This window comes from Neoarius graeffei, chromosome 1 (assembly GCF_027579695.1).
Source record: "Neoarius graeffei isolate fNeoGra1 chromosome 1, fNeoGra1.pri, whole genome shotgun sequence".
Classification (NCBI taxonomy): domain Eukaryota; kingdom Metazoa; phylum Chordata; class Actinopteri; order Siluriformes; family Ariidae; genus Neoarius; species Neoarius graeffei.
Genome location: NC_083569.1, coordinates 81,255,451 through 81,280,372, shown reverse-complemented (window position 1 = coordinate 81,280,372; position 24,922 = coordinate 81,255,451). Strand labels below are relative to the sequence as shown.

Below are 24,922 nucleotides of genomic sequence, written 5' to 3'. Positions count from 1 at the left end.
TGTGTGTGTGTGTGTGTGTGTGTGTGTGTGTGTGTGTCACTGTTTGTTACAGGGACGGAGCATAAAAGGAGAGAGGGAGAGCAGAGGAAGGGAGCTCTCTCCCCAACCACAATGCATGTGTGTGTGAGAGAGTGAGTGAGTAAATGAATTGAACGATAGATAAAAAGGAAGCTGAAAAGCTCAATAAAGGTTTGGATAAACATCAACTCTCGTCTGCCATGCTTCTGTGCTCCACCCACATCAGGAAGTGTTAGTGATGTTGTAGGCTACTTGTTCAAATGCACAAATGCACGAAAAGCCCCAGGTCCTGATAACATTCCTGGTCGTGTCCTGAGAGACTGTGCCGAGGAGCTCACAGATATCTTTACAGACATCTTCAACCATTGAGCCAGGCTGTTGTCCCCACGTGCCTCAAAACCACCACCATCATCCCGGTCCCGAAGAAGCCGTCTCCCTCCTGCTTCAATGACTACCGCCCTGTTGCACTCACTCCCATCCTCATGAAGTGCTTCGAGCGACTAGTCATGCGGCATATCACGTCTGCCCTCCCCCCTGCCTTGGACCCTTTCCAGTTTGCATATCAGTCCAACCGTTCGACCGATGACGCCATCTCCACTGCCCTCCACTCAGCCCTCACCCACCTGGAGAATAAAAGACTCATATGTCAGAATGCTGTTCATAGACTTTAGCTCAGCATTCAACACAATCATTCCTCAGCAGCTCATTCACAAACTGGACCAGCTGGGACTCAACACCTCCCTGTGCAACTGGCTGCTGGACTTCCTGACGGGGAGACCACAGACTGTACGGGTCGGCAGCAACTCCTCCAGCACCATCACACTGAACATGGGGGCCCCCCAAGGATGTGTACTAAGCCCCCTCCTCTTCACTCTGCTGACCCACGACTGCACACCAACATCCAGCTCAAATCTCTTCATTAAGTTTGCGGATGACATGACTGTGGTGGGTCTCATCAACAATGGCGATGAGACAATCTACAGGAGTGAGGTGAGCCACTTGGCCATGTGGTGCAAGGACAACAATCTCCGTCTGAACATGGAGAAGACGAAGGAGATTGTTGTGGACTTCAGCAGAGAGCACACCCAGCATGCTCCACTATCTATCGACGGTGCTGCAGTGGAGAGGGTGAGCAGCACCAAGTGTCTGGGTGCACACATCTCTGAAGACCTGTCCTGGAGTAACAACACCGCATCACTGGCCAAAAAAGTCCAACAGCGTCTGTACTTCCTCCGCAAACTGAGGAGAGCAAGAGCCCCGGCCCCCATCATGCACACATTCTACAGAGGCACCATCGAGAACATTCTGACCAACTGCATCACCGTGTGGTACGGCGCCTGCACCGTGTCCTGCTGCAAGTCTCTGCAGCGCATCATGAGAGCAGCTGAGAGGATCATTGGTGTGTCTCTCCCTTCTCTAATGGATATCTATAACTCCCGCCTCACCCGCAAAGCCACCAGGATTGCAGGTGACCCCACCCACCTATCACACAGCCTCTTCAGCCTGCTGCCATCGGGGAGGAGACTGCGGAGTCTCCAGGCCAAAACCAGCAGGCTCAAGAACAGTTTCTTTCACCAGGCGGTCAGGAGGCTCAACTCCCTCCCTGTTCTGCCCCTCCTCCCCCCTCTGCCCCCTGCCACAGATTCTGCTCGCGCACCCCCCTGCCCCCCCTTCAGCATCTGACATGTCATCCTCACAGTTCCCCCCCAAACACACACACACACACACATCGTTCATTAACACACTGAACTCAGGGACCGCACATCTCACTTTACCTCACTCATTTGTACTATTCCGCACTACCTCACCTTAACAGCTGCTAGTTTGTTTATATGGCTTATTTCATGTTTACCTGCTATACCTCAAGTGCCCTTGACTGTTTGTTTATTTGCACCAATTTACATGTGTATATATATATATATATATATATATATATATATATATATATATATATATATATATATATATATATATATATGAGTGTTTAGTCTATGTCTAGTTCTTATCTAGAATGTTTTATACTGTTCATATTGTCTGTTTGAGTGTTTAGTCTTTATTTAGTTCTTATCTAGTGTTTACACTGTTTATATCAGTGGACCACACCACACCAGACCATTATGTTGTCTCCTGTTCAGTGCATCAGACTGAAATAAATAGCTTTATTTGGAATATAACCTAATTAATTTTTACCAAATGCATTGGAGATATTTGCAAACATCTTGCTTCATAAACATAGCCCCAGCCTCTAATGAACTGATTTAGACTTATTTTGTTAGTATAAAGAAGATATCTTGAAGACTTAGGAGAGAAATAGCAGGGTAGAAAAAGAAAGTGATCCAGATAACAGATTCTGATAAATGTTCTTCAAATAATGAATAATTGACGAAGCCTATGTAGAAGCAATAAAAAACAATTTCGGCGCACACATTACTGAACACACTCCTGGGGCTAAACCTCCCCTATCTCTCAATCCTAGTGACGTCCATGCACTACACCACCGTGCCGCCCATTTTAGTGGACTCTACCCTATTATTAGCTTACATTGTGCCTGTTATTTTCTAATACCGGGGGCATCATTTATAAAGAGTGTGTATACACAGAAATGGTAAGAAATGTGCAAATGCAACCTCCAACAGAGAAACTGGGATTTATAAAGAAATACTTGGCTGGAAATGGAGTGTATATTTTCAAAAGCTTTGACTGACACATAGCCAACTTCAACATTTTAGAAACAGCAGGATTTAGTGACACCCTGTGGATATGCAGAGAATTACAGCTAAATGTGTAAGCCACCCCTCTCACATATCAAATTATGGAGCTCCATAATAACTGCATACAGACTTAGATATGAGAAGCATAACTATTTTATTTATTTACTGGACCAGTTAATTAGTCTGTTTATATGTATTGATCCGATTAACTATTTGCTGTCTATTGTTCCTTTAATCCCCTATTCAAACAAAATAATAAACTGCTATGCATTGGTATTAATTCTGGGAAATTACAGGCTGCATACAGTTGTGAACTAATTTCACATATTCACAGACCTATTAATAGGCAGCCATGGCCTGAAAGTTAGAGAAGTAGCCTTGGGCCCAAAGGGTTGCCGGTTTGATTCCTGGACACCAGCAGGAAAAATGTGAGGGGAACTAAGTGAATGAACAGCACTTTGCCCTCCCTCTGTATCATGGGTGAAGTGCCCTTGAGCAAGGCACCTAACCCCCAATTGCTCCGCAGGCACAGTAGTAGCTGCTCACTGCTCTGGGTATGTGTGTGTGCTCATTGCTCACTTGTGTGTGCATGCATGTGTTCACTGCTTCAGATGGGTTAAATGCAGAGGAGGAATTTCACTGTGCTTGAGTGTGCATGTGACAAATAAAGCCTTCTTCTTCTAAAAGGCTACAGAATGATACAAATATATGTTTGACTATTGTATTGAAGACCACAACAACCAAACAAGGCAAAAATGTGCTTTTATACACTACAAAGAATTCCTTGTCATGATGACTGGCTAGTGAGTTGATTTACAACCCCGTTTCCAAAAATGTTAGAATGCTGTATAAAATGTACAAAAAAAAAAAGCGCAATGATTTTTAAATCATGGAAACCCTATATTTCATTGAAAATAGTACAAAGACAACATATGAAATATTGAAACTAAGAAATGTTATTGTTTGAAAAATACATGCTCATTTTGAATTTGATGTCAGCAACACATTTCAAAAAAGTTGGGACAGGGGTATGTTTACCACTGTGTTGCATCACCTCTACTTTTAACACCACTCTGTAAACATTTGGGAACTGAGGAGACCAATTGCTGTAGTTTTGAAAGAGAAATGTTGTCCCACTTTTGTCTGATATAGGATTTCAGCTGCTCTACATTTTTGGGTTTCTTTTGTTGTATTTTTTTGTTTCATCATGCAGCAAAGGTTTTCAATGGGTGACCGGTCTGGACTGCAGGCAGGCCGGTTTAGCACCTGGACTCGTTTACTGCAGAACCATTCAGTCATAATACGTGCAGAATGGCAGCATCATTTGGATGGCAACATATGTTGCTCCAAAACCTGTATATTTTTAAGCATTACTGGTGCCTTCTCAGATGTAAAAGCTACCAATGTCATGTGCACTAATGCACCCTCATACCATCACAGACGCTGGCTTTGAACTGCGCACTGATAACAAACCAGATGTTTCCTCTGCTCTTTAGCCTGGAGGACGTGGTGTCCATGATTTCTAAAAAGCATTTCAAATTTCAATTCGTCAGACCACAGGACAGTTTGGCACTTCGCTTCAGTCCATCGTAAATGATCTCCGGCCCAGAGAAGGCAGAGATGTTTCTGGATATTGTTTATATGTATATGGGTTCTCCTTTGCATGGTAGAATTTTAACTTGCGTTTGTGGCTGCAGTAATGAACTGTTTTCACAGATGATGGTTTTCTGAAGTGTTCCTGAGTCCAATTGTTAAATTTAAATTGTTGTACTGTTTGCCCATGCAGTCTTTCACAGAGTGGTGAACCCCTCCCCATCTTTGCTTCTGAGAGACTCAGCCTCTCTGAGATGCTCTTTTTATACCCAACAGACCTGTTGCCAATTAACCTAATTAGTTGTGACATGTTCCACCGAGTGTTGCTGGTCTTAAATTAAAAATGAGCATATATTTTTCAAAAACAATAACATTTCCAGGTTTCAACAGTTGATATGTTGTCTTTGTACTATTTGCAATGAAATATAGGGTGTCTATGATTTGCAAATCATTTGCATTCTGTTTTTATTTACATTTTACACAGCATCCCAACTTTACTGGAAATAGGATTGTAAATTTCCAAGAATCATTATCTTGGAACTATGTGCTGTGTTGAGCTCAGGTGACCAACATGCATCTCTGTCCACTTGGAGGTCTTAACAACCCTTGGATGGGTTGGGGATATCCCAGCCATCATTAAGCGCCATTGTTTTTTTAGTTGGTTTATTGATAAAATTATGAAACATGAATTATGATAGAAAGTGAACAAAACATGTTCAGTCAATATCAGACAGATCAAACTATATTTATTATGTTGATAACTAAACATATTCAAAGCACACGCATATTATATAAAATATAAATCTTACCTGTAGTTCAAACCCTGGCAAACAGGTATACACAATCATGTCCCCATAATTGTAGCTCTCCCCTTTAATATTACCATGGAGAATGGGGAGGGGCTTTTCACAGATGACAGGCACACATGAGTTGGAGGAGAATGATGGAGACCATCTACCAAAAAGCTAGATCAAATAATAATCAATAAACATTTATCATCTGCCCTTCTACAATGATATTACTGAAACTGTTTTACTTCTTAGCCATTTTAATTCCAAATCAAGCACAATGTTGAACTGAAAATAAGAGTTAAATGCAAAAATCAAGCCATACCTCACATTCTGATAGTACTGCCCCCTCAAGATAAAATCCTGGCATGCAAGATATTGTAACAATGCCTCCTACAGGTGTGAGCTGGCCACCTGTTACCACAACATGGGTTAGGTTGGTGGGAAGTCTGCATGGTATTGGCTCACACCTCACATTATGTTTGGACCAAGTGCCATCACTTTGACAATTGACTGTGTCTGTTTGTGTAACCAGCTTATATCCCTCTTTACACCTTAAACAAAGACAATCAGGAGAAACACAACTTGTAAAAACACACATAACATTAACCAGGATTTTATCATTACTTTTTTCATGTGTAATGTTAAAGATTTTCATAAGTTGAATTACCTGTACTGAGCTTTGTTGCCATAGGTAAAAACAGATTTCACAGTCTCTGCATTTGGAACACGAGGGGGCTCTCCACAAGACACAGGATCACAGTACAGACTTGGCACTTCCCACCTACCCAACCTTCCACAGGAGATATATGGGTTGCCACGTAAACGGTATCCTTGTCTGCATCTATAGGTGACTCTATCAGGTGCAACTGTTCCACTTAGCACAACAGCATTGGGTACTTCAGGAGGAGGTGTAGGACATCTACCTGTACTACAAATGGGTACCCCTGGACTCCATAATCCACCCTTGTCACACACAGACTCAGTGGGCCCAAGAAGTTTATAGCCCTCATTACACCGGAACCACACACTGGCCCCACAGGTGTGATCCCGGCCAAGCACAGCACCAAACTTCAGTACTGGTGGGCTGCATATACAGGGCTGACATTCTGGAACTTTCCCAAGCCAAGTGCCATCTGCTGCACAACGCAGAATTGGACTGCCAACTGTCTCATAACCAGGGAAACAAATATATTCCACCACATCCTCAAAATTAAAACTTGAGCCATTTAGAAAACCATGACTAATGTCCTCAGGTGGGCCACATGTGACTATGTCACATCTTGGTGGAGGGTCATCCCACAATCCATCACCTCCACAAACGAGTGTGGGGTTTCCTGCTAATGTATAGCCCACGTTACAGTCATATTTTACTTTGCCATTATAACCATAATTTGTTCCTGTGACACGCCCATTCTGAATGATAGGGGGTCGACCGCAGTTAGCTGGGAAGCACTTAGGGGCATTTTCACTCCAAGTACCATTAGCCAGGCAAACACTAGTGTGTGTCCCATGCAGGATAAACCCACTGTGGCAGCTAAAGAGTACGCGTTTGCCAAATGTATAATCATCTCCTTTAATTAATACATTACTTGAGACCATGGGACGTCCACAAGATACAGCCTTACACCATGGTGCTTTGCCATCCCATTTACCATCCATTTGGCACGTCCTTGTTTCTAAACTTTGTAAGACAAATCCAGCATGGCATTCATATTGTATAACTCCTTTGAAGTGAAAATAACTTCCTATCACCTCACCATTAGCAATACCCCCTGGGTCACCACAGTTGACAGGAACACATTGGGGTGCTTCATTACTCCACTGATGTCCAGAGATACACTGTTGTACTGTTGGGCCATCCAGCTCATACCCTTCATCACAGCTGTACTCCACTAATCTTCCCAGTACAGTATCTGTTACTGTTGCTGATCCATGTTCAGGATCAGGGGGTGTATCACACTTAGCAGGTACACACTTAGGAGCTGTCCCATTCCATGTGCCATCCTCTTGGCACACCAAAGCAACTCTACCACTCATTTCATAGCCTGCATGACAGCGATACTCTACCATGGTTCCATGCAAGAAGCTAGTGTCTGCTGGTGAAGGGGTGTCTGCTGGTTTGTCACCAGTCAACTCAGCAGAAGGATCTTGAATTTTAAAATAATCACCAAAGTCAATGTGTGGAGGAAGGCCACAGTCTGCTGGAGTACAAGTAGGGACTGAACTTGACCAACCATGTTCCTCACAGGTAACGTGGCTCTGCCCCACAAGCAAGAAGCCTGGGAAGCAGCTATAGAAGATGGTCACACCAAACTTATGATCTCTGCCTTCAACAAAGCCATTGTCAATTGGTTTGGGAGGCAAGCAGTAGATTTGTTGGCAAGATGGAACTTCCTTGTCCCATTTACCATTTTCCAGGCAAGTCAGTGTCTCTGGACCATCTAGTCTATATCCTCGCTGACAGGTATAAGTAACAGACCTGCTAAATAAAAATTGTGAGAACTTGGCAAAACCATTGGGGATCTCTTTGGGTGGAGGACATTCAACGGGATGACAAGCTGGTACTCCTCCAATCCAGGAGCCACTCTGACCACATATCACAGTTGAGTTGCCCACTAGGTCATATCCAGGCTTGCAGCTGTACAGAGCAGTGCTAAGATACATAAGTCCCTGCACATCCACTATACCATTTGATATTTCCTCAGGATGTGGGCACTCCACAGGAATGCATTCTGGATGTGGGGTGCTCCAGTGTCCATCTGCCTGACAGCTAACAGAAGCTTCTTTTCGTAGGGTAAAACCAGCCATGCAGGAATAAGTAACAATACTGCTGAAATAGGTAGATGTTGATGATGGATCACCAAAGGAAACCTCTGGTGGTGGACCACAAGACACCTGTTTGCAGACTGGAAAGGAATCATTCCATTCTTGTGATGGGGTACATCGAAGAATTTTTGCTCCATGAAGTACATAACCATCCTCACAGGAAAGCTCCACAGTTCCTGAGTTTGAATCCAAGCTTCGCAATACTAGATGGTTCTCCTCTAAAGGTGGCTCTGCACACTGAACAGGAGGGCAATGAGGAGTTTTAGTCTTGTCCCACTTCCCATTTTCTAAACAGGTCCATATTGCATCTCCACTGAGTTCATAACCCTCATCACAGACATATTCCACTTTACTTCCCACTTCAAATATGGAACTACGGTAGTGTCCATGCAAGATATGAGGAGGTTGTGGGCAGGTTAACTGCTTACAAATGGGGGGATCAAGGTTGGACCATTGCTTGTTGGCCATGCATATACGGTCAGCCTTCCCTATGAGGCGATAACCCAAATTGCAAGTATATGTCACCTTACTATTGTACACATAATTGGCTTTCCTTGTGGAGTCCTGGAAAAGATAAACAAAATAGACCAATCAGCAACCAGTTATGGAATGACAATCAAGTAGACAGTAAACACAAACTACAGTTAGGTCCATATATATTTGGACACTGACACAAATTTTGTTTTTTTACCTGTTTACTGAAACACATTCAAGTTATAGTTATATAATGGACATGGACATAAAGTCCAGACTTTCAGCTTTCATTTGAGGGTATCCACATTAAAATTGGATGAAGGGTTTAGGAGTTTCAGCTCCTTAACATATGCAACCCTGTTCTTAAAGGGACCAAAAGTAATTGGACAATTGACTCAAAGGCTATTTCATGGGCAGGTGTGGGCAATTCCTTTGTTATGCCATTCTCAATTAAGCAGATAAAAGGCCTGGAGTTGATTTGAGGTGTGGTGCTTGCATTTGGAAGATTTTGCTGTGAAGAAAACATGCAGTCAAAGGAGCTCTCCATGCAGGTGAAACAAGCCATCCTTAAGCTGCAAAAACAGAAAAAAAAACCCATCCGAGAAATTGCTACAATATTAGGAGTGGCAAAATCTACAGTTTGGTACATCCTGAGAAAGAAAGAAAGCACTGGTGAACTCATCAATGCAAAAAGACCTGGACGCCCACAAAAGACAACAGTGGTGGATGATCGCAGAATAATTTCCATGGTAAAGAGAAACCCCTTCACAACAGCCAACCAAGTGAACAACACTCTCCAGGAGGTAGGCCTATCAATATCCAAATCTACCATAAAGAAAAGACTGTATGAAAAAAATAAATACAGAGGGTTCACTGCACGGTGCAAGCCACTCATAAGCCTCAAGAATAAAAAGGCTAGATTGGACTTTGCTAAAAAACATCTAAAAAAGACAGCACAGTTCTGGAAGAACATTCTTTGGACAGATGAAACCAAGATCAACCTCTACCAGAATGATGGCAAGAAAAAAGTATGGCAAAGGCATGGTACAGCTCATGATCCAAAGCATACCACATCATCTGTAAAACACGGCGGAGGCAGTGTGATGGCTTGGGCATGCATGGCTGCCAGTGGCACTGGGTCACTAGTGTTTATTGATGATGTGACACAGGACAGAAGCAGCCGGATGAATTCTGAGGTATTCAGAGACATACTGTGTGCTCAAATCCAGCCAAACTGATTGGTCGGCGTTTCATAATACAGATGGACAATGACCCAAAACATAAAGCCAAAGCAACCCAGGAGTTTATTAAAGCAAAGAAGTGGAATATTCTTGAATGGCCAAGTCAGTCACCTGATCTCAACCCAATTGAGCATGCATTTCACTTGTTAAAGACTAGACTTCAGACAGAAAGGCCCACAAACAAACAGCAACTGAAAACCACTGCAGTAAAGGCCTGGCAGAGCATTAAAAAGGAGGAAACACGGCATCTGGTGATGTCCATGAGTTCAAGACTTCAGGCAGTCATTGCCAACAAAGGGTTTTCAACCAAGTATGAGAAATGAACATTTTATTTACAGTTATTTAATTTGTCCACTTACTTTTGAGCCCCTGAAATTAAGGGATTGTGTTTAAAAAATGCTTTAGTTTCTCACATTTTTATGCAATCATTTTGTTCAACCCACTGAATTAAAGCTGAAAGTCTGAACTTCAACTGCATCTGAATTGTTTTGTTCAAAATTCATTGTGGTAATGTACAGAACCAAAATTAGAAAAATGTTGTCTCTGTCCAAATATTTATGGACCTAACTGTATGCTCTACTATTAAAGTGTATTTCAAAGTGAATAACTGGACAACAAGGATGCATGTTATTGATCACCTGGATGTAGCCGTTGTTCAGATTAGGAGGACTAGAGCAACTAATAGGTTGGCAAGTTGGTAAAACTCCACCCCACTCTCCATTAGCCATACAAGTCCTTCTTTTCTCCCCTCGGATGTAGTATCCTTTCTCACAGCTATATGCAATCACAGCTCCAAAATTGTAGTTGGTCCCACTGATATAACCCCTCTCAATATTCTCTGGCTTGGAGCATCTGATGGGCACGCAGCCAATATCCATAGGTGAAGGTGACCATTCTCCTCCCATTAAGCATTTCAGAGTTGCTGTGGTATTGAGCATAAAGCCTTCCTCACATTTGTAACTGACCTCTGTGTTACTAGTATATTTGGGCTTATAAATGGAGTCTAGAATAGCATGAGGTAGATCAGGTGGGCGGTGGCAGAAGGTAGCAATGCAGTATGGCATACTTTGTCCCTCAGGTGGTGACCAAATGCCCTCTGCATTGCAGAACAACTTGGTGTTGTTCCCAGCAGTGTAGCCATCATCGCAAAAGTAAATAGCAGTGTCGCCAAACAGTTTGTGTCCAGTGTCAGGGTGTGCATGGTCAACAGGTGGTGGTGGTCCACATGAGCGAGGCACACACTGGGAAAATTCATGGCTCCATTCACCACTTGGTAGGCACTCCTGAATTTCAGTACCAAGTAATGTGTATCTGGATATGATTAAAAACAGTTCTATTTAGTACAGAGTTGGTAAGATAAGAGAAATATAATCATATAACCATAAATACCACATTTGCATGCTTTAAAACACATTTACAGTGTCTTGCAAAAGTATTCATCCCCCTTTGTGTTTCTCCTGTTTTGTCACATTACAAGCTGGAATTAAAATTGATTTTTTGGGGGGTTAGCACCATTTGATTTACACAACATGCCTACCACTTTAAAGGTGAAAAGTGTTGTTTTATTGTGACACCAGCAACAACAATTAAGATGAAAAAAACAGAAATCTGGAGTGTGCATAGATATTCACACATCCCCAAAAGTCAATATTTTTTAGAGCCACCTTTTGCTGCAATTACAGCTGCAAGTCTCTTGGGGTATGTCTCTATTAGCTTAGCACATCTAGCCACTAGAATATTTGCCCATTCCTGAAAGCAAAACTGCTCCAACTCCTTCAAGTTAGATGGATTGCACTGGTGTACAGCAATCTTCATGTTATGCCATAGATTCTCAATTTGATTGAGGTCTGGGCTTCGATTAGGCTATTCCAAGACATTTAAATGTTTCCTTTTAAACTACTCCAGTGTAGCTTAGCAGTATGTTTAGGGTCATTGTCCTGCTGAAATGTGAACCTTCTTTCCTTCAGTCCTGACCAGCTTTCCTGTCCCTACAGATGAAAAACATCCCCACAGCATGATACTGCCACCACCATGCTTCACTATAGGAATGGTATTCTCAGGGTGTTGGGTTTGCGCCACATATGGGATTTCCAGTGATGGCCAAAAACATCAATTTTAGTCTCATTGGATTGTATGGCTTAAAGTGGTTCTATGGACAGATACTCCCATCTCTGCTGTGGGTCTTTGCAGCTCCTTCAGTGTTATCTTTGGTATCTTTGTTGCATCTCTGATTAATGTCCTCCTTGCCTGGTCTGTGAATTTTGGTGGGCGGCCTTCTCTTGTCAGGTTTGTAGTGGTGCCATATTCTTTCCATTTTGCTATAATGGATTTAATGGTGCTCCATGGGATATTCAAAGTTTGGGATATTTTTTTATAACCCGACCTTGATCTACACTTCTCCACAACTTTGTCTCTGACCTGTTTGGAGGCTCCCTGGTTTTCATGTTACTTGCTTAGTAGTGTTGCAGAGTCAGGGTCCTTCCAGAACAGGTTGATTTATACAGACATCATGTGACAGATCATGTGACACTTTGATTGCACACAGGTGGATCTTAATCAACTAATTATGTGACTTATGAAGTTAATTGGTTGGACCAGCTCTTATTTAGGGGTTTCATATGAAAGGGGGTGAATACCTATGCACACTCCAGATTTCTGTTTTTTCATCTTAATTATTGTTTGTGTCACAATAAAACAACAATTTTCACCTTTTTAGTGGTAGGCATGTTGTGTAAATCAAATGGTGCTAATACCCCAAAATCCATTTTAATTCCAGCTTGTAATGTGACAAAACAGGACAAACATGAAGGGGGATGAATACTTTTGCAAGACACTGTATACCATAAATAAATTGTGGTATAGTTACCCTTCTTTGCATATGTAGTGCACCTTACTGCCCAGAGTGAAGTTGTCACCTTTGACAACTGCATCCTTTAAGGGAGGTGGTTCCCCACAGTTCACTCTGGTGCAGACAGGAGCAGGGGAGGTCCATTTTCCAGAAGCTTCACATTGCAGCTCCGCTTGGCCCTGTAACCTTTACAGCAGGTACTTATTAAAATATTATTACCATAAAAGATATACTTGATATTCATTCATCAATAAGGCTATTGTAAGGCTCAATTCCCTCATTTTACCTGTATCCTTTAATGCAGGTGTAGGTCAAAGTTGACAAGTAGACTTTTCCGTTGAGACTGAAGTCTGCATACTCCACAGCAGAGGGCTCGCTGCAGGTCACAGGTTGACAGCTAGGTGGATCTCTATTCCACTTCAGGTCAGATTGACACTGTATCTCTGTTGGCCCTTGGAGGATATAACCTTTCTCACAGCTGTTTTAGGAAAACATAACAGAATTTAAAAAAATGTATTTATTTTATTCTGTCTAAAAGACAATATGTGATGAGATGAAAATGAAGAAAACAGTTTCCTGAGAGAACTGAGAGAAATTGTTTTCTAACGAAGATGCTTATAATAATCAACTCTTCTTCTAGCACTAAAAGTGATACCTGAAAGTCACCTTGCTTCTGTATGTGAAGTTTGTTCCCTCCAAGATTCCATGCTTTGGGACTGTAGGTGGACTACATGACAGGGCTAAAAAAATAAAAATATATTCATATAAAAACAGTTGAAAATCCTAATCATAACCCTAACAGTTAAAAAAAAATTCCTTCTTATATTGCTCAAACTGACTATTTAATGTTGTTGATATTAGAAGAACAAGCAGAAGAAGCCTTTATTTATCACCCATCTGAAGCAGTGAAAACACACATGCACACACAAGTCAGCAATGACCATATATACATACCCAGAGCAGTGGGCAGCTATGCTACAGCGCCCAGGGATTAGGTTGGGGGTTAGGGCACTTCAGCCAACTCTGCCCCATGTTAACCTAACTGCATGTCTTTGGACTGTGGGGGAAACCGGAGCACCCAAAGGAAACCCACACAGACACGGGGAGAACATGCAAACTCCACACATAAAGGCCCCTGTCGGCCACTGGGCTCTAACCCAGAACTTTCTTGCTGTGAGGTGATAGTGGTGTGGTGTATAGGGTAGAAACACATTAGAGGGCAGAGACAGAAGCAGCAGATGCTTCATGAGAAGCATATGGATTATTTGCATGTTTCCAGTATGGGCCAGTCTCTCAGTGTACCAATGTTGCAAAGGAGCCTATCCAAACTTTTCCAGCAACTTGTAACACACAAAACTTCATCAGATCATGCGACTCTCTCTTTAGATCAAAAACCTTTTGTTGAGCTCTGATTATTCACCTGCTATATTATTGTCTTCAATTACAGACTGATCTGAATAACAAATAATGCTGGACAATAGTTCCCTAAAACATGAGGGCAAATTGGGTGCATTTTAAAAATAGTAATCTGGTTGTTTTCTGTCTTCATGTAGAAAGAGACAATTGGAGAGAAAATGTGAGCTTGAATAGATTATCACACACTTTTTTGTTCCATCATTTATTCATTAATTTCAAGCTGTTTCCTTACAACTCAAATCAGAAAAAATTGGGACGGTATGTTGAAATTGATATTAAAACTGAAAACAATTATTGTACATAATCTTTGACCTGTATTGCACTCAAAACAATACAACAGCACATTATTTGATGTTTTACCTCATGATTTTTTTTTCCAAAATATACATGTCAATTTTGATTCTTGCAACACATTTCGAAAAAAAAGTTGGGATGATAAAGTATTTACCACTTTGTAATGTTGCCATTCCTGCTCACAACACTTAAAAGATGTTTAGGGACTGAAGACACCAAGTGATCGTTTCAGGTGTTATTTTGTCCTTTTCTTCCTGCAAACAGGTCTTAAGGTGTTCAACAGTATGGGATCGTCATTGTCATATTTTTTGTTTCAAAATTCACCACACATTCCCTATTGGGGACAGAGGGGACAGGCACCCTCTTCTTCCACAGCCATGCCTTTGTAATGTGTGCAGAATGTGTTTTTGCATTGTCTTGTTGAAATCTCCTTGGAAAAGATGTTGTCTTGAAGGCAACCTTGGTACCTTTGCTAAGGGCAATGACACAACCCCATACCATGACAGACCCTGGCTTTTGGACTTGTTGCTGGTTACAGTCTGCATAGTCCTTTTTGTCTTTGGTCCGAAGCACACAGCACTCATTTCTTACAAAAAAGACCTGGAATTCTGATTTGTCTGATCACTTAAGTACCTTCTGACCTGCAACAATACAATGCCATCTACTTATGCACTGGTTTGCATGCAGCCCAACCCTCATCTGATATTTTAGTAAATGAATGCTGTCAAGTCAGCAGGATGCATTGCATGGTCATAATTTTTCCATTGTGTGATGGTCCATCCCAAATGCTGCTGAGGCCAGAGAAGTCGATGGCACTTCTGGACACAGTTAACGTAAGGCTTCCTTTTTGCACAGTGAAGTTTTAACTGGCATTTGTAGATGAAGCTCTGTGTTGTCGAGCTTGACAAAGGTTTGCCAAAGTAATCCTGAGCCCATGTGGTTATATCAGCTATAGATGAATGATGTCTCTTCATGCAGTGCCATCTGAAGGATCGGAGATCATGGGTGTTCAGCTTAGGCTTGAGCCCTTGCCCTTTACTCATTGAAATTCCTCCAGTTTCCTTGAATCATTTAATGATATTATGCACTGTAGAGGGTGAAATATCCAAATCCCTTCCTATCTTTCTTTGAGGAACATTGTTTTTAAACATCCATCCATTATCTGTAGCCGCTTATCCTGTATAGGCTCGCAGGCAAGCTGGAGCCTATCCCAGCTGACAATGGGTGAGAGATGGGGTGCAACCTTGACAAGTTGCCAGGTCATCACAGGGCTGACACATAGAGACAAACAACCATTCACACCTACGGTCAATTTAGAGCCACCAATTAGCCTAACCAATTAGTCTTTGGACTGTGGGGGAAACCAGAGCACCCGGAGGAAATCCACATGGACATGGGGAGAACATGCAAACTCCGCACAGAAAGGCCCTTGTCGGCCACTGGGCTCAAAGCCGGGACCTTCTTGCTGTGAGGCGACAGTGCTAACCACTACACCACCGTACCGCCTGTTTTTAAACATTTCAATAATTTTCTCATGCATTTGTTGACAAACTGGAGATCCTCAGCTCATCTTTGCTCCTCAAAGACTAGGTCTTTCCTGGATACTGATTTTATACCAAATCATGATTACATTCACCTGTTGACATCACCTGTGTCAAATCACATCATTATTTAATTGTTTTACTTCATTACCAGCCCTAAATTGCCTCGTCCCAACTTTTTTGGAATATGTTGCAGGCCTGAAATATAGGAATGGATGTATATTAACAAATGAAATTAAGTTGATCGGACAAAATATGAAATCATACTGTTCATAATACTGTCTGACTAGTGCAGAAGATTTCAGTGAACTTGGTTCATTTTTGGAACACTCTACCCTGCCGCATTTGAACTTCCACACCATAAGGAAATAATTAAGTGCAAAAGCACTAATTGCCAACATTGTATTGATTTTGTGAGTGTTGTGGAAGGTTGATTAAACGGGTGATCTACTAAAGAACATGCATGAAAATGAACACAAATACACCTCACATAATTAACATAAGACTGGCACAAAATAAAACTCTGATTGCACATTGCTTTAATGTACGTAGGTGAGAATAATTACTTATAATTTGGCTATGTTGCAGTGAACACATTCAGAGATGGTGAAAAACTGAAGTTACCTGCACTGCCTGGCCAAAAAAAAGTCACACACTCTCATATTTCATTGGGCCACATTTAGCTTTGATTATGGCATGCATTCATTGTTTCGACAACCACATGACCTTTTCCCATTGTTCCAGAGTCCAATCTTCATGCTACCTAGCAAACTAGGCTCTGTCCACACGGCAACGGATTCAGGTGAATCTGATAAAATTGTTTATCGTTTCGGCCTGGCGTCCACACGGCACCGGCGTTTTGGGTGCCCCAAAACAAAATCTTTTGAGAACGGGTTCCAGAGTGAAAAAATCTGGCAACGGCGCCGTTGCGAAGTCATCTGGATGAGTAGAACGGATTTGTTTACGATGATGTCACAACCACATGACTGTCAGTGCTTCACGCCGGGTAGAAGTGTAACGAACTCGATGCGAGTTGTCAACAAATCCTATAACTTGGTTCATGAAACGCGCTTACAAAATATTTTCACTGTGAATATTTATTGTGTAATGGTGCAAAGTGAGAGAGAGAGAGAGAGAGAGAGAGAGAATAGCCCTTAGGGCAGAGTCTTTAGTCGAAACACTGCGGAAGCAGTACCAAACTGCGCACCGCCCGTGCGCTTTCCAAAAACAAAAACAGTCCCGCCAGCAAACATAGGGAAAAAAAAAGGAGCGATCTCACCTCTTCAGATGTTGGTTTAAGTCCGACAATACATTCCTCAAAAAGGGCGTAGAAGAACAAAGTAATCCATCAACGTGTAGCATTCAATTTATTCCGGACCATTAAAGAATTCTGGAGGATATCAGAATGTTGGCGTACCGGCTTCCATCTACCCCCGTTCATTCCTCTTTCCGCGTCTTTCGTTTTACGCTACTGATTAATAATCAAAACTTTATGTGGCTGATGCTACAGAAGAAGGGGTTTATCCGATGGGACCGTCTTACAGCGCACATAGTGGTGTGGCATGTGTATTGCATCGTTTTCAGCAAGCGTTGCGTTGCCATATGTACCTGATATTTTACTGATCCGTTGCCCATGTGGACGCGATATTTAAAAAAAAAAATCTCATTGCCGTTGTCGTGTAGATGTAGCCTAAAAGCCTTTTCTTTAGATTAGCCTCATCAACAAGTGGTTTTCTTATGGCCACACAGCTGTTTAGTCCCAATCCTGTGAGTACTTGTCACATTGTGAGTGTGGAAATGCTCTTACTTTCACTATTAAACAGTTCTACTGTCATTTTTTAATAGTTTGACTCCATCAAGCTTTTAATTGATCTCTGATTATGGTCAGTCAAGAGTTTTTTTTCTGACCCCTTTTTTTCTGAGAAGCTGATGATTCACTACTATCCTTCAGGGTTTTAATAATGTGTTAGACAGTTCTTAACCCAATTCCAATAATTTCAGCAGTCTCCTTAGTTGTTTTCTTGCCTTGACACAGGTCAGTAAATTGACCCTTCTGAAACACAGTAACATCTTTTCCACAACTATGCAATACGTCTTCCGACATGTTTGTTTAAGAAATGAGAAGCTACTCACTGCATCAGTTAGGGTTAAAAGAATCGTTGCTAGCTGAAACATATTAATCACTGCAGTAATTTTCTGATCAAAAGATTTTAAGTATTTGCTATTTTAATCCAAATGATGACTTATTTTTGGCCGAGCAGTGGATATTGAATTTAATTGCACACGTGCTTATTTGGGAACTACAGTGGTGCCTGAAAGTTTGTGAACCATTTAGAATTTTCTATATTACTGCATAAATATGACTTAAAACATCATCAGATTTTCACACAAGTCCTAAAAGTAGATAAAAGAGAACCCAGTTAAACAAATGAGACAAAAATATTATACTTGGTCATTCATTTATTGAGGAAAATGATCCAATATTACATATCTGTGAGTGGCAAAAGTATGTGAACCTTTGCTTTCAGTATCTGGTATGACCCCCTTGTGCAGCAATAACTGCAACTAAACATTTCCGGTAACTGTTGATCAGTCCTGCACACTGGCTTGGAGGAATTTTAGCCCATTCCTCCGTACAGAACAGCTTCAACTCTGGGATGTTGGTGGGTTTCCTCAAATGAACTGCTCACTTCAGGTCCTTCCACAACATTTCGATTGAGTCAGGACTTTGACTTGGCCATTCCAAAACATTAACTTTATTCTTCTTTAACCATTCTTTGGTAGAACGACTTGTGTGCTTAGGGTCGTTGTCCTGCTGCATGATCCACCTTCTCTTGAGATTCAGTTCATGGACAGATATCCTGACATTTTCCTTTAGAATTTGCTTGTATAATTTAGAATTCATTGTTCCATCAATGATGGCAAGCCATCCTGGCCCAGATGCATCAAAACAGGCCCAAACCATGATACTACCACCACCATGTTTCACAGATGGAATAAGGTTCTTATGTTGGAATCCAGTGTTTTCCTTTCTCCAAACATAATGCTTCTCATTTAAACCAAAAAGTTGTCTTTTGGTCTCATCTGTCCACAAAACATTTTTCCAATAGCCTTCTGGCTTGTCCATGTAATCTTTAGCAAACTGTAGACGAGCAGCAATGTTCTTTTTGGAGAGCAGTGGCTTTCTCCTTGCAACCCTGCCATGCACACCACTGTTGTTCAGTGTTCTCCTGATGGTGGACTCATGAACATTGGCTAATGTTAATGTGAGAGAGGCCTTCAATTGCTTAGAAGTTACCCTGGAGTCCTTTGTGACCTCACTGACCATTACACACCTTGCTCTTGGGGTGATCTTTGTTGGTCGACCACTCCTGGGGAGGGTAACAATGGTCGTGAATTTCCTCCATTTGTACACAATCTGTCTGACTGTGGATTGATGGAGTCCAAACTCTTTAGAGATGGTTTTGTAACCTTTTCCAGCCTGATGAGCATCAACAACGCTTTTTCTGAGGTCCTCAGAAATCTCCTTTGTTCGTGCCATGATGCACTTCCACAAGATCAGACTTTGATAAATCCCTTTAATTTAAATAAAACAGGGTGCCCACTCACACCTGATTGACTGAAAACACTTGATTCTAATTTCACCTTCAAATTAACTGCTAATCCTAGAGGTTCACATACTTTTGCCACTCACAGATATGTAATATTGGATCATTTCCCTCAAAAAAATAAATGGCCAAGTATAATATTTTTGTCTCATTTGTTTAACTGGGTTCTCTTGATCTACTTTTAGGACTTGTGTGAAAATCTGATAATGTTTTAGGTCATATTTATGCAGAAATATAGAAAATTCTAAAGGGTTCACAAACTTTCAAGCACCACTGTAAGTGTGAACTTAGTACTACAAACAGTGCACGAGAGGAGGCTGATGGTGACATTCCAGGAACTGAGGGCAGAAAGAGATCTGGCAATAAAGGGACTGCATAACTTTTGTTTGGAGCTTGAAATTGTTTTGTATTTCTCCCAGTAAATCCCATAAAATTGTGATTTGGCCATTCTCAGTCTCAAGCACACCAAGCACATTATGTTACCTTAGAGTTAGGTATGAGACTATCTGTCTCATAGCAGATCCAGTTCTGTATTTTTGCAAACTATTCTCAAGTGTCAACTTTCTGATATGACAATCTCATTAGCCAGTTTAAATAAAGAGAATCACTTTTTCCCCCATATTTGCTGTCAAAACTAAAAAAGTAAACCATGTTTTGGCTGATCAACTACATTTATGTTAAGGGAAAATCAGTAAAGTTGGCTTTTGGATTAAAGCTAGACGGCCTTTTGACTGCGTAAAATCAGTGAAATTTAGTTCCCTCTGAAATGTGGTCATTGTGATATGTTTATTTCTGTAACATCCCACAAAATATCAGGCCATTCTGTGGCTGGGAAGTTATTTAATTTGAGGGGATTCCTGAGCAAATAATGTGCATGAAATAGCTCGCTTCGCACAGTCAAGCAGACAGAGGATGTCCGTGTGCGTATGCGCAGGTTTACCTTCTTCTTCTTTTCCTTCTTCTTTTGGGTTTTACAGCAGCTGACAGCCAGTGTTGCATTACTGCCATCTACAGGTTTACCTTTGACCGTGCACTGACAGTTACATCATTCTGTTGCTAAACGAACAGCTGATCACAACGAGGTTCTCGCTGACCGCCGATATTTATTAGTTTGGTCCTGCGTTTGCTTTCCTTCGCAATATAACATCTTTTCTTCCCCCTTTCCATTACTGTAGTCGGTCTTTCACATTTCATTCACACACTCACGTCCTCCATTTTCCTCTCCTGTTTCAAATTTGTATCCCACAATGCCTTGCACAAACGGGGAAAGCCCACCACGTGATGCATGATGTAGTATCTTGAATTGCATCATGGTGAAGCAGGAAAAAATAGCAGAGAATTTAGGGCCACATGGCCCTAAATTCATTAATTGTTCTATTTAAAAAAAAAAAAAAACCAAAAGAGCAACAAGAAAAAAAAACGCTAATAAAACTGGAAGTCTGTGATTCGAATTCAGTAGCTTTCAGTCCACTAAACAAAAATAATTGGGTTTCAGGGAAAATTCTTTTTATGACCTACACTTGAAAAATCTGAAAGGCAGTATATATTTAACTATTCCTTTCACAAAGCAGAACATTTATTTGCATTTTGTTATATTAAGTCCTGTAGCTTACCTGTGCAGCTCCTCCCATCTCCAGTGAAGGGATAAATGCAGGTACAGATGTATGAGCCATCTGTGTTCTGGCAGCTGGCATTCTCATCACAGTCAGAGCCCAAGGCACACTCATCCATATCTACAATATATTCAGGCATACACATGGAGACATGCATACACATACATATGTGTTGTATACTGTAAATGCATTATATTCAGTATGTAAGTGTGAAAGGAACTGAAAGTATTAAAACACATTTCCAGTTTGGCCTGGTTTCTCTTACCCAGACATGCAGGCAGGTTTCCAGACCATTTGCCGTTGTTTCCACACTGCATTTTGCTCTCACCAAGCAGGTAGAAGCCAGGCTTGCACTGGTACACCACTGAACTCCCAGCATAGAAATCTTCCCCACGATACTGACCATGCACCAGGGCAGGAGGTGTGCCACAGTTCACACCTTCACAGGAACATGTCATATGTGTGGGGTATGAATTAAGAGAAAGAAGCAAGAAATGAATTTTATCCAAATAAATTATTATGGTGCAAACATGTATCCAGTCACTCAATGATTGTGTATTTGGCTAATAATTCTTCTGTCATTGTATTAATAGACCAGAACGTCAAGGACATAGGAGCTCATCTGGCCTGCCATCAAAATAACCATGACTACCAAAACTGTGGTTGCTAAAGAAGGTAACTGGACTTGCTTGAATTCTTGAATACGTTTCACCTTTAATCTGAAAGGCTTCTTCAGTTCTGTCTGACTAGTGGGGAGTTCCAGGTATTTATCCTCTAGTGGATCAAAAGCAAACCTAAGGAGAGTCATTGAGGTCACCTGGGTCGTTGAGTCATCCTGTACGTTGTTAGGGTCCCTGGATGCTGGGTGTGAATGGTGTTAGCAGCCTAGAGGGTCATTAGGATGATCTGTGGATTGTTGGCACTCTCTGCCATCATGTGAGTCATTGAAGTCAGCTGAGTCTTGGTGTGGATGTGTATTCAGTTTTCTGGGAAGTGTGCCAAGGACTGCATTGTATGTGGCTGATAAGTGGTGTCTCAGACCACCTCCTCTGTTCAGTGATGGTCATTCCAGGTTGACAAAGATGGCTTCTTTAAAGCTAGTATCCCACTGGCCTGCGACAGCTTGCGAATGTCATTCGCAAGAGAGTTTCAAAAGTGTCTTGAAACATTCGCGGGGCTTCTCAATTTCCTCGCATGAGTCACAAAGTGTCGTGCCTTCTTTGCTGAAATTTTGAATATGTTCAAAAAAATTTTGTGGTACAAAATTTCTCTCAAAATAGCCACAAATGCGTCGGTGGTGTCGCAAAGCCGTCGCGAACCCTTCTCAAGTCAGTTTCCGTGAGGCTTCCTCTACTTCCCTGCCTGCCGAGGGAAAGCCGGGCTGTGACAACCTGCGACTAGTTGGAGACACAACAATTGCGGTAAAATACGCGAATATCAATTCAGTATGATTCCAAGTGAAAATTGTCGCTAATTTGCATATTTTATCGCAATTGTTGTGTCTCCAACTAGTCGCGGGCTGTCGCAGCCCAATGAGATACTAGCCTTACTCTTCTTTCAAACCACCGGTCTTCTCTGGTTGAAATGTGTACATTACTCTCTAGGCTGCTAACACCATTCACACCTGGCCCCCAGGGACCTACATCTACAGGATGACTCAACGATCCAGGTGATCTCAACGACTCTCCTTAGGGTTGCTTTTGATCCACTAGAGGATAAATACCTGGAACTCCCCACTAGTCAGACAGAGCTGAAGAAGCCTTTCAGATGAGAGGTAAAACGTCTTCAAGAATTTCAAGCAAGTCAAGTTGCCTTCTTTAGCAACCATGGTTTACTATGACCTGGATGACTGAGAACCTTCACAGACATGACTGCTAAAACATCAAACAGAACTGAAATGTGACAATGTGAGAGACGACCAACCACCACGGCAAATTGTTCACGACAGGAAAATCAACAAAGGACCAAGTTTTGTTCCCCGAGGGAAGATCTACCCAAAACATCAATCAGAACTGAATTTGGGTGAGAACTGCGAGAGGAGATACAATTCTAGTGAGAAGTCCAAAAACTTGTTAAGTTGACCTAGTTATCAGTTTGTTAGCAAAATTTGACAATACAATGACCAAGTGTGGTGCAAAATGACTAGTTCTTTCAAACAAAACAGTCAGAACTGAAATCCATTGAGAACTGAGGGAGGAGATACGATTTAACTGAAAATAAACAAAGTTGTAAACAAATTGTTTACAACAGGAAAATCAACAAACAAACGACCAAGTTTTGTTCCTCGAGGCAAGATCTACCCAAAACATTGATCAGAACTGAAATTGGATGAGAAATGAGAGAGGAGATACAATTCTAGTGAGAGGCCTGGGAAATTTGTTAATGTGTACAAACTCGTTAGCAAATAATTTGACAAAACAACAACCAAGTTTTGTGTGGAGTGATGAGTTCTTTCAAACAAAACAACCAGAATGGAAATCTGTAGAGAACTGAAGGAGGAGATATGATTTAACTGAATTGTGGACGACGGACGGATGATGGATGCCACGCCATGGCAACAGCTCATCGGCCCTATGGCCAGATGAGCTAAATATCTACAGAATATAATAATAAATCACAACACTTTTTTCTTTTTGGTGAATCATACCTTGTACTACTGTAAAATCCAGTGTGTCTGTTTTGCCTTTTGTCAATAACTGAATTTTATGCTTACACACTCACGTTCACAGCGAGGCTGTGCATGGCTCCATGCCCCTCTGTTCAGACACTTCTGCACTGGCTCCCCCACCAGGTAATATCCAGGATTGCAGGAGAATTTCACCTGAGAGCCTGGCTTCACTGCTGTACTGGAAGAGCGTAAGCTGGGTATGGTACCTTGCAGCAGGGGGCAATCTAACACAGAAAAACAAGATTTTTAAAAACTTGTTTAAAAGACCATTAAAATTGTTATATACTACATTGCTTGATGTGAGAGTTTCAGAAAAATGGCATTAGATATGTAATTTATCTGAATAAATAAATTTAGGTTCAATGTATATGCAAATCGGAAAAGTCCCCCAACCCCCTACAAACATCCTGGTGTAAACTGGTGTCAGAAGACAAGCAGTTTTTTTTTCTGACCTTCATTTGAATAATGGTACCTGATAGGCTCTTGCATTTTAAAGCACAACAATTATCTACTACAAACTCAAATTTTCAGCTCCACCTATTATAAATGCAACAAAACTGCTGATCAATTTTTGCACTTTATCATCCTGTACGTTCAAATACAGCACCGTCCATGATTATTGGCACCCTTTGTAAAGGTTAATTTAATTTTTTTTTTAAATCCATGTTTTGGTGAAGTCGCTTCATCTCACACTGAAAAAAAAGAGAAAAATCCAACCTTTAATTGAAAATTTTATTCATAGAAAAACAAAGCCCTCATCAAGAAATAGTTATTTACAACACAAACACATGCGCCACTATTATTGACACCCCTGGAAATTACAGTGAACACAATATAACTGAAGCATATTTCCTATTTAACTTGTACATTTTTTAGTTGATTGGAGTGCGTAGGAACTTTCAAGCTGTAATCCATGACTTCCTGATTAACTGGAGAACAAATATGAGGCGACACAGAGGCCAAATTCCCTTAGTCATCTATCAACATGGGAAAGATAAGAGAACACACAAACCAAATGAGGGAGAAGTGTGTTGACCTTCGTAAGTCAGGGAATGTTTTATATATATATATATATATATATATATATATATATATATATATATATATATATATATATATATATATATAAGCTACTCACCTGAAAATGCCCATTTTTACTGTTAGGGCAATAATAATAATAATAATAATAATAATAATAATAAAGTGGACACCAACTGGAACTGTTATAAACTTATAAACTTGCCTGGAAGAGGACCCAAGATTATTTTGCCTCCACGTAC

General features: G+C 41.2%; 1 protein-coding gene across 3 annotated transcripts in view; it reads right to left on the bottom strand.

Annotated features, from left to right (window-relative positions):
* The window catches only part of svep1 (sushi, von Willebrand factor type A, EGF and pentraxin domain containing 1), a 283,771-nt gene that overhangs the window by 62,489 nt on the left and 196,360 nt on the right, over nt 1-24,922 (bottom strand). For all 3 annotated transcript variants that reach the window (XM_060937264.1, XM_060937110.1, XM_060937184.1), the window contains 10 exons: nt 23,696-23,866; nt 21,240-21,413; nt 20,975-21,094; nt 13,158-13,242; nt 12,789-12,980; nt 12,521-12,688; nt 10,293-10,965; nt 5,781-8,503; nt 5,436-5,664; nt 5,132-5,287 (listed from right to left, as the gene is read on the bottom strand). In XM_060937264.1, coding sequence (XP_060793247.1) covers nt 5,132-5,287; nt 5,436-5,664; nt 5,781-8,503; nt 10,293-10,965; nt 12,521-12,688; nt 12,789-12,980; nt 13,158-13,242; nt 20,975-21,094; nt 21,240-21,413; nt 23,696-23,866 — 4,691 coding nt within the window. The remainder of the gene's footprint in view (nt 1-5,131; nt 5,288-5,435; nt 5,665-5,780; nt 8,504-10,292; nt 10,966-12,520; nt 12,689-12,788; nt 12,981-13,157; nt 13,243-20,974; nt 21,095-21,239; nt 21,414-23,695; nt 23,867-24,922) is intronic.